The 10619-nt window shown below is 41.5% G+C and overlaps 2 protein-coding genes across 6 annotated transcripts in view; one reads left to right on the plus strand and one right to left on the minus strand.

Moving 5' to 3' along the window:
- Nucleotides 1-10619, minus strand: part of DDX42 (DEAD-box helicase 42) — a 35586-nt gene that overhangs the window by 14348 nt on the left and 10619 nt on the right. For 2 of the 5 annotated variants that reach the window (XM_008050667.1, XM_008050668.2), the window contains exons 3-6: nt 5226-5287; nt 3649-3685; nt 2669-2818; nt 769-873 (exon numbers count right to left, since the gene is read on the minus strand). In XM_008050667.1, coding sequence (XP_008048858.1) covers nt 769-873; nt 2669-2818; nt 3649-3685; nt 5226-5287 — 354 coding nt within the window. Of the gene's footprint in view, nt 1-768; nt 874-2668; nt 2819-3648; nt 4630-5225; nt 5288-9929; nt 10036-10619 lie in introns of those variants that run through there. The other 3 variants (XM_008050669.2, XM_008050670.2, XM_008050671.2) reach the window with 3 other exon arrangements.
- Nucleotides 10018-10527, plus strand: LOC110594871 (peptidyl-prolyl cis-trans isomerase A-like). Its single transcript, XM_021708916.1, has one exon. It carries the CDS (start codon nt 10030-10032, stop codon nt 10525-10527), a length of 498 nt encoding a protein of 165 aa, XP_021564591.1. The 5' UTR covers nt 10018-10029.

Here is a 10619-nt window from a genome sequence, read left to right on the forward strand (position 1 = left end):
TCAAGCACGCTCCAACTGTGCCCAGGGGAAGAATGGAGTTTTTGGCCTCTATCTGTTACTAGTGAAAACTTTTCAATGCTTCCCGAATGGTGCTAATATTTCCAAATCACGATTTCACATAAAATGTTTTTTGAGGGGGACAGGTAATCTCTTGGAAAACAGACAAGTACACATATACATCCCTCTTGAAAACAGGAGCTCACATATCATGTAGCACTGGTAAGGCAGACACAGGCCAGAAATCTCTCCACACCAGAGTAGATAATCAGATTTTCTCTGTATTTCACTTAATCTCTATCAACCCTAAACAACGTGCAACCCAAAACTTTTTGGCAGGCAACTGACACTATTCCAGAATTAGTGCACACATGTTTTCAAAAGGAGTTAATTTCTTCTATTTTTAAAAAGTATATCATTTGAGAAGCAAGTTTATCTTAACTTCACAATAGTCTAGGATTTCATATGTTGTTCACGTCTGCTAATTTGGTTTCATCTTCCTTTAGGTGGGATTCCTATGCTTCATTGCCAGTCTACCCAGCACAGAACATTAAAAAGCTGAACACATGAAAGAAAACACGATCCGATCCTAAAATATCATCCGCAGGGCTAAAGGAATCAAATCGAGACACATGAGCCCAAGGGATATAATAATTAAGACAGTTCAGATCATTAGAAAAAAAAATTCAAAATAATTACTTTGGATAAGCAATATAAAATCTGGACTAATTAATATTAATATAAGAATACTAGGCTTAATGATTCTCTTACCCGAAGATTGAGCTTATGCCGGAGATCTATTAACTGCTGTGGAGTGAGGTTGGTTATCTCTTCATGCTCATTGTAAAAATTTTTTTCAAATGGTGGATAGTCAATCTGCAGGTCCAATTATTCAAAGTTAGTCTAGAATTCAAGAGTCAATCCTGTAAGTTTGATTTTAATGCAAAATAACATTTTACAAATATTATACAAACCATTCCAGCTAGAGAGAGCAAAGGAATTTATTCCTGACATATATCCTAAAAAGTACAGTTAATGTTTTCTATTCCTATATATATTCAATATAGACAACCTACTTCCTAAAAAGAACTCTTCCTTTTTTTCTTTTAAGATGGGGGCTCTCTCTGTCGGCTAGGCTGGAGTGTAACAGTGTAATCATAGCTCATTCCAACCCCAAACTCCTGGGCTCAAGCGATCCTCCCACCTCAGCCTCCCTAGTAGCCAAGACCACAGGTACATGCCAGCGTACCCTGCTAAGTTTTCGAACTTTTTCCGTAGAGAGGGGGTCTTGCCATGTTGCCCAGACATGTGTTTTTCCTTGAGATGATGATCATATTTTGGTATACAACAGAAATACTCTATGTTTACTTATCCTTTTATCACAGAGTAAAGAGCCATGCAGCTCAAGAGTCATGAGTTTACTACATGATAACTTGACTGTTTCAGTGAGGACACTCTTCAGGGAAACTGGCTCTCCCCCTCCTTACCTCCAATGGTCTGTCAGGGGAGAATATGACTTCTAGAACACACTGGAGCCACTGGCTTGATTCAAGCTAAGGCATCAGAAGCAGGTTTACCTCCCACTGCTTCTAATACCATAAACACAAATGCTGACGCAGTGGAAAAGGAGAATAATCTGAGTATTTTGGAACTTCTGACTTTGTAGACTCCCTAAAAGGGTCACTTCGGGAGTCCTTGAACCATACTCTGAGAATGACTTTGAATTCTGCTCTAGCTCTAGAATGACTAGGGCAGGCAAGGCTGACATTTCACGTGGATGAAACACTGATGTTTCTTCAAGTGAGTACACCGATATCCTCATTTCCTTTCCTGACTAAGGAACCTGTAATTCCGGGATCCACTTTGAAGAAACAGGCTCTCCTCTGCCCCAGATCTGGGCGCAACAGTAGAGACTTACAGCAGTTAAAAAGCAAATGCGCCTCAGGGGTGGTGGGCACCTGTAGTCCCAGCTATTCAGGAGGCTGCGAGGGGAGAATCACTTGAGCCAGAGTTTGATTCCAGCCTGGGAAACATAGCAAAAATGAAACAACAACAAAAACACTGGCCCAAGGGCCCATTTTAGAAGGAAGATGGCAAGTATTGCCCCAGAAAACAAGTACAATTGCTTGGGGAAAAAACTCTTAAAATCCTAAAATCAAATGTGAGCAAGTGGGTGGGTGTAGTGGCTCATGTCTGTAATCCCAGCACTTTGGGAGGCCAAGGTAGGAGGACTATTTGAAGACAGGAGTTGGAGACCAGCCTGGGCAACATTGCGAGACTTCATCTCTACAAAAACTCAAAAATTAGCCAGGTGAAGAGGCGTGAATCTGTAGTCCTGGCAATTCGGGAGGCTGAGGAGGAAGGATCACCAGAGCCTAGGAGGTCAAGGCTGTGGTGGGCCATGATCGTACCACTGCACTCCAGCCTGGGTGACAGAGTGAGACCCTGACTTAAAAACAACAACAAAACAAACAAACGAGCAAGGGACTCAGTTGTATTTTCAACAAGACAGACTACAAAGCCCCATGAAATCTGTCTCAACCACTTAGCAGAGATGAAATAAGTACAACTATGCTCACGACATCAAGATTATTCAGCTATTGGGAGAACTCAATAATTAAGGTGGAGGAAAACATATCAGTTTGACCCAATTCAGCAAGAAACACCGTACTTCTGAGTGATCAATGGGAGGAAGAGGATCGATGATCTTTTTGGAAGGCGCAATGGGATTTCCATCACTGTCGTATTCCAGGTTGTCTTCCTCTTCCTCCTGAACCACACCAGCCGTTGGATTCTCTGCCATGTAGCGAAAATAAGCTTCCTGCAGGAAAGCACAAGAACATAATCACACACAAGGATGGCTGAGAATGTCTCTACACCTGTCAGTAGTGCACACAGTATACCAGACGACTGCACAGTTAAATACCTACCAAGTAAGGCAAGACCTTTACTAGTAACAATTCCTTAGCAATAGTAGTATTCAGAAAGACAATCAGAAGAAACGAATCAGACAGCTAGCACTATATTATTTAACTTGTTTAACATTAGACTTACAAGTCTGTCTGTTCCACAGCCTTCCGGGGTGGGATGTCTACCCACTCTGCCCAGAGCTGTAGAACACATGCTGTGGTTTTATTAGTCCAAGTTTGGAAGCTGACACTGATTAGAAAGGACACAAACCTTGAAACTGCTCACTCTGGTTCTCATCATTCCACAACTGAACAATGGGGAAAAGAATACTAATGGACAGTCATTAATGTTCCACCTTCAAATATAAGAATCACAAACAGAACTCACAGTAAGAGGTAGAGGTCAGATGTTTGAGAGGCCATCAGTAGATCCCATACTACTCTATCACGTGATTTACCAGAAGAAACATTGGTTTTGGATTTAAAAAGAAGCAAGGAGAATAAAGCTCATGCTTGTTTTCGATGTCATAGCTGACCAAAAGTTCCGCCTTCAAACATGGGGGAGAGCCATGTGAATCTATTTATTACCAACTGGTCACACAAGTGTAAAAGAGCAAGTCAAATGACTTTTCCTGCGGAATGTCAGGAATGGCCCTTTCAAGTGAAGGCAAGTTCTAGCTTGCCCCTAGTATAGACTTTGTGGGGTAAAAATAAAAGATAGAAATACTGCATAGGAACTCACTTGGTCATCTTCCTCTTCAATGTCATCTCGAATACCCCTGGAAAAACAAGCGGAGAAACAAACTTCCCTGCAAATGTTCCACATACCCAGCTCCATACTTACAGCAGATTAGTGTTGAATTCCATACAGCATAGGAACTCTCAACACTAACAATAACAAAGCAGCAATAAGCACAATGTAAACGCATCATATCTGTGATGTGTAAGCTAGAGTTTCCATTTCTTTTAAAGGTGATGATACAGTACTCCCAGAAACATCAATTACTAACACTGGTATAAAAGTGGTAAAAACTTTCTGAATACAGGCACAAAAATATCCTAGCTCTGTCAACACATATGACAAACAAAATGCAGTGGTGAAAAACATTTCATATGAAAAAGGGGAAAAAAAGTGTCTCGCGTGTGTTATATACTAAAAAGAAGGTCACAACTGTCTTATTGTTCCCATAGTTTCTACCTCTAGGGTAACTGCATTCAGCCAAAATCAGTTACCTGGAGGATGGGGACAGAAAGAAAAACCATGTGAACTCCTTTATGAGTTTGGGTCTAAAACTCCTCAACAGCTCACATGGAAGAGAGGACCATCACCATTTGCTGTACTTCTCAGGAGAGGTACATGGTTGCTTGAATGCCACAACCATCTCCTTCTAATCAGGATTCCTGCCTACTTGCTATTTCTAAGGCAATCAGCAAGCAACACCAGAGTAGGGCAGTTAGAAGAGGGTACAACATACAGTAAGTACCGAACAGAGAGGGCTGAACCTCTACATGGCACAGAAACCTTGGGAAGGGTCTGGAGTAACAACTGCTAAGCAGAGGGAGAAAAAGTCCAACCATGCCGGTAGAAAAGGCTTTGAAATATATTTAGCAAGGCAAACAGGAGGTTTCTCTTTCATAGAAAATAAGGGACACTCAAGTTCTGACATCACTGATAATGTATGATGTTACTCCTTAAATAAAATTAGATTTGATTATAGTCCTCCTTACACGCAGGTTTTGTGTCTTGTGAATACTGTATTTTCTTTCAACCCATGTTTGGTTGAAAAGACTCTGCAAATAAGTGAACCCACATAGCTCAAACCCGTGTGTTGAAGGGCTAACTGTAAATCATTTTTATTTTATGATCACCATTACTTCTCATAATCAACCATTCGGGCATTAACCTATTTTAATTGTGGCACAAACTCAGAACAATGAAACCAAACTTCAGAAATTATGCTCCTATAACTTCTACTGTAATTCATTTTGATGTTTACTAAACAACTATTTATAGTGAAAGACCAAATACTACTCTACCAAACAGAATTAATGTTTTGTTTTTTTTTGTTTTTTTATGAGACAGGGTTTTGCTCTGTCACCCAAGCTAGAGTATAGTTGTATGATCAGAATGCTTTTTATTACAAATGCAAAGACTTTTGCCATCTCTAAACCTAAAGAAACATTCAATACATAGGGATAACTTCAAATAAAGACATTTTCAGACATCAATATTTTTCTTTATACACTTTAGGGGAATAGGCTTTGCAATACTTTCACAATTTTCATGTAATCCCTGTGAGAGAGAAGAAAACAACTTACTTTACATTTTTTCTTTCCTTGTCTTTGTCTTCCAGTCTCTTCATATCTCTAGCTGCCTGATCCTAAGGAAACAGAAAGGATATATAGAATCACATCTGCTGAAAACACTGAAAAGGAAATTTCTTTTTTTCTTTTTTTTTGAGTTGGAGTCTTACTCTGTCACCCAGACTGGAGTGCAGTGGCACACTCCCAGTCACTGCAGCCTCAACCTGCTGGGCTCCGGTGATCCTTCCGCCTCAGTCTTCCAGGTAGCTGGAACTACAGGCACGCGCTAACACGCTTGGTTAATTTTTTTATTTATTGCAGAGATGAGGTCTCACCAAGTTGCCCAGAGGGTCTCGAGCCCGCGGGCTAAGGTAATCCACTCACCTCAGCCTCCCAAAGCACAGGATTACAGGCTGAGCCACTGAGCCCGGCTAGGAAATTTCTTTATAAAAAATTTTTATGGCTGGGTTCAGTGGCTCAGCCTGTAATCCCAGCACTTTGGAAGGTCAAGGTGAGTAGACTGCCTGAGCCCGTGGGTTTGAGACCCGCCCGGGCAACTTGGAAAGACCTCGTCTCTACAATAAATAAAAAATCAGCCAGGCGTGGTCATGCATGCCTGTAGTTCCGGCTACTTGGAAGGCTGAGGTGGAAGGATCGCTGGAGCCCAGAAGGTCGAGGCTGTAGTGGCCAGGAGTGTGCCACTGCACTCCAGTCTGGGCGACAGAGTAAGACTCCAACTCAAAAAAAAAAATTTTTACACTGGAACAAGTGCTATCGCAGTTTTAAATGTCTTTTGACAACAGCATTTTGTCACAATCAAATTGCATCCTGACAATTATTTTTCAAAGAGAAATACCTAATTCCTTTTAAAAACTTGACTGCATATGAACTACATGATTTTTATCTGTAATACACGTCATGCATGGAAAAGTGAACAAAAATGCTTGACTAACAAATATATAATCTTTGGTTGCCTTTTAAAAAAGTGAATGATGGCCGGGCTCGGTGGCTCAGCCTGTAATCCCAGCGCTTTGGGAGGCCGAGGTGAGTGGATTGCCTGAGCCTGGGGGGTTCGAGACCCGCCTGGGCAACTTGGCGAGACCTCATCTCTACAATAAATAAAAAATTAGCCGGGCATGGTAGCGCGCGCCTGTAGTTGCAGTTACTTGGAAGACTGAGGCAGAAGGATTGCCGGAGCCCAGCAGGTCGAGGTTGCAGTGGCCGGGAGCAGCCACTGCACTCCAGTCTCGGTGACAGAGTGAGACTCCAACTCAAAAAAAAAAAAGTGAATGATATAATCAGAACTGTAAAGGGACTTAAATTCAGGCAGATCAGTCTTTCTCACAGTGTAGCTTAGGACCATTTACATCGGATCACCAGTGGGGCTGGTAAAAAAAAAAAATTTCTAGATATGACTCTGGAAAGGCAGTTCACTGCCAGGGATGATTCTGTGCCTAGGCAACATCTGGCAAAGCTGGGGAGACATTTGGGGTGTGGGGTGAGGCTCAGGTGGTGTTACAGGTTGGTAGAGCCAGGCATGCTGCTAGGCATCCTATAATACACAGACTAGTGCCCACAACAAAGAACTACCCAGCTCCAAATGACAATAGTCCTGAGGTTAAAAACTTTGCTCTACTCTTACTAAATCAGAATCCTTGTGGGTGGAGTAAATGTATATGTAGTTTCTATAGGCAATTCTCATGTACAGTGAATTGATAATCACTGATCTAAATTAATCCTTTGTTTTATATATTCAAAAACCAAGGCCAGAGAATTAAGTGACTTCCCCCCTAAGGTTATACAAATTCTGCCCCAAATTTTGTCACTATAAAGCAACATGAGTTTTGGGGGCTTTTTTTTTTTTAATGCCACTAAATACATCGTGGCATGGTTAGGTGTTCTATCAAATCAAATGTTCCCGATAAAGAGGAATTAATTATTTTTAAAAAAGTGTTGCATACAAACAACCTACTTTTCAAGGAATTGAGTCATATAGAAGATATACTTAAGACTGTAAGCTGAAGATGATATAAGCAATGTAACATAAAAAATAGGTCACAAACACTGGTAGAACATATTGTTTCTGCCTACATAAATCTTTTTTTGGAACACTGGCTAAAAATAAATCTTTATCTAGTTCAAGCACTGAAAAAGTATACACTTTATATAAAAGGTGATAGCTGAGATCAGGAATTAGTACAAACACTTAGGCAATAACACTCTCCAAATTCAGACAGTATCCAATCCCTCTGCCCTAAAACAAGCAATCACTTTAAATATTACACAGAAAAGATAACAGAAGAATGATACTATACTGAAAAGATTTAACCTCCTAACGGCTTCAACTATTAAAGTGTTCGGTAATGCCAGGTGTGGTGATTCACACCTATAATCCTAAAGCCAAGTTGGGAGGATCACTTGAGCCCAGGAGTTCAAGACCAACCTGGGCAACACAGTGAGACCTCATCTCTTTAAAAAAAAAAAGAAAAAGAAAAAAATCAGTCAGGGGCAGTTGCACACACCTGTAGTCCCAGCTACTTGAGTGACAGGTGGGAAGATCACTGAAGCCCACGACTTTAAGGCTACAGTGAACTGTGATCATGCACTGCACTCCAGCCTGGGCAACTGAGTGATACCCTGTCTCTTAAAAAAAAAAAAAAGCCAAGCAAGAGAGTTTAGGCCATTCTCAGATATTCTCACTCAAAAAGGACTATGCCAGCTTGTATTACCATAAGTTACATCTAAATTTAAACCTAGAAAATCAAGAGCTGATTTTTCTTTTAATTCATCAGTAGGGATACCTTAAGAAATGAGACCAGATTTTTTGGGAAGCACAGCCCTTCGGAAAATGTCTATCTCAAGAAGAAGAAAAGCAGAGTGTATCAGACATCTCAAAAATGGCAAATCGTGTATTACCTTCACTCCTACAATCATTTAACAAATTTACTAGATATCCACTACTTTGCAAGGCACACATAAAGCCTGAATAGTTTTGCTAAGTGTCCTGATCAGTCTGGCCAGTGGCAGAAATACTCAGTGCTACAAGAGCTCAGATTCAGAATGAGACAGTGTAGAGAGTGTGGGGTTTAAAGGTGAATTCAGGCTCACCACCTATTATGTGCATACTCTCCACCAAGTAGTGTAAGCTGTTCTAAATCAAGGGCAGGAAACTGATGATAAATGAAGCCAGGATAACAAACGTAGTATCCTGTTAACACAGATGTGCTTTGCTTGTCCTTCAGTAAGTAGGCATAATCTTCTAAAGAAGCGTGCTGGAATTTCTCTTATACCATGAGTCTTTTCACTTCCAAAATTTGCTAGAGAACTGAGTTAAGAAAAATATGTTCCAATTATAAGGAAAATTACCATGCAAGTGGAACGACAAATGGTTCCAAACAGTTAAGACGCAAACGGGACTGACAGAGCCACGGTGAACGAGAAGAGGATGCTGTGTCTAGACAAGTAGCCAGTGCTCAGCAACAGCCTGTTTTTGCCACGCAAGAACACAGGCTTAGTGTTGCCAGAGCTTCCATTTTATAACGGTCTAAAATGTTAGACAAAATTATCTATTTTACAAATGCTGGTTCACATTTTTAAAAGGCAATGTCTAAGCCAAATAAAAATGTATCTATCTTGGATTCTTTCTTTCCCTCCTTTCTTAGTGGAGAAATGTATTCTGGCTAAAGACAAGTAACTAAGGAATCTGAAAGGATACTATTTCATAAGCAATAAATGACAGCTAAAAATTTTTTTTTTTGTAGAAATGGGGTCTCATAAATGGTGACCACGCTGGTTTCAAATTCCTGGCCTTGGCTAGGCATAGTTTCTCACACCTGTAAGGCGGAGGCGAGAGGACTGCCTGAGTCCAGGGGTTCAAGACCAGCCTGGGTAACTTGACAAGATCTTGTCTCTAAGATAAATAAATTAAAAAATTAGCCAAGCATGGTGGCATGCGCCTGTGGTTCCAGCTAGTTTAAAGGTGAGGCGGAAGGATCGCCCGAGCCCAGCAGGTCGAGGCTGCTGTGGCTGTGAGAGTGCCACTGCACTCCAGCTTAGGTTACAGAGTGAGATTCTGACTCAAAAAAACTCCTGGCTTGAAGAAATCCTCCTGCTTTCCCCGAAGCACTGGGATTACAGGTATGAGCTACCGCACCTAGCCTGAAGTGAGCTTTAAAGCAAGGGGAATAACCTGCTCTGGGCTACTAAACTGTTGCTGGATACCACACCACATAAATGGGAGAGCAGAGAGCCTCAAGTAGGGAGAGAGTTTAGGCCAGGCAGGCGTTAATGAGGACACAGAGGATAACTTCAGTGGCAGCAGAAAGAAAAGAACAGATGCGAGGGATGTTGTAAAGACTGACTTGGCAAGTGACAGAGCAAAGGCTGTATGATGTAAGGAAAATAGCTGGGGCTTCAGGACTACTAGGCAAGAAAAATTAAATGAGCCCCAGCTCTAACAATTAAGTACAAATATGATTTGGACAACTGATTTGAACTGTCTTAGGGCTCAGTTTAACCACTTAAAACATTTTATTTCTATATACATTTTCCCATGGTTATTCTGAGGATTAAATGAAATAATGAACATGCTTGATAATCTGATTTAAAAGGGGGGGGAGTAATAGGAAGAAATTAAGGTCAAAGTTTTAAGCCAAGGTAATTTGGTGAATACCAGTGCCATTAATAGTAATAAGAGTTTAAGGTGCCAGTGGGTCATACCCAAGTTAAAACAGCCAACATAATTCTGGAAAAGCAGGACTAAAACCAGAAAGTACAGCACTTTGGAGGCACCGCCACCTTGAGCCTTTTCCCATCAGCCATGGTCAATCCCACCATGTTCTTTGACATTGCTGTCGGTGGCAAGCCCTTGGGCCGCGTGTCCTTCAAGCTGTTTGCAGACGAAGTTTCAAAGACAGCAGAAAACTTTCATGCTCTGAGCGCTGGAGAGAAAGGATTCGGTTATAAGGGTTCTTGCTTTCACAGAATTATTCCAGGGTTTATGTGCCAGGGTGGTGACTTTACACACCATAATGGCACTGGAAGCAAGTCCATCTATGGGGAGAAATTTGATGACGAGAACTTCATCTTGAAGCATACAGGTTCCAGCATCTTGCCCATGGCAAATGCTGGACCCAACACAAACGGTTCCCAGTTTTTCATCTGCACTACTAAGACCGAATGGTTGGATGGCAAGCATGTGGTTTTTGACAAGGTGAAAGAGGGTGTGAATGTTGTGCAAGCCATGGAGGGCTTTGGGTCCAAAAATGGCAAGACCAGCAAGAAGATCCCCATTGCTGACTGTGGACAACTCTACTAAATTTGACTTGTTTAGCTGGGCTCGGTGGCTCAGCTTGTAATCCCGCGCCTTTGGGAGGCTGAGGTGAGTGGATTGCCTGAGCCCGCGGGTTC

Source organism: Carlito syrichta, unplaced genomic scaffold (assembly GCF_000164805.1).
Source record: "Carlito syrichta isolate Samal-C Ts95f unplaced genomic scaffold, Tarsius_syrichta-2.0.1 Scaffold153575, whole genome shotgun sequence".
NCBI classification, from domain to species: Eukaryota; Metazoa; Chordata; class Mammalia; order Primates; family Tarsiidae; genus Carlito; species Carlito syrichta.

What these genes read in the sequence shown, in the direction of transcription:
- LOC110594871 (XM_021708916.1), top strand. Translation starts at nt 10,030, where the DNA reads ATGGTCAATCCCACCATGTTCTTTGACATTGCTGTCGGTGGCAAGCCC.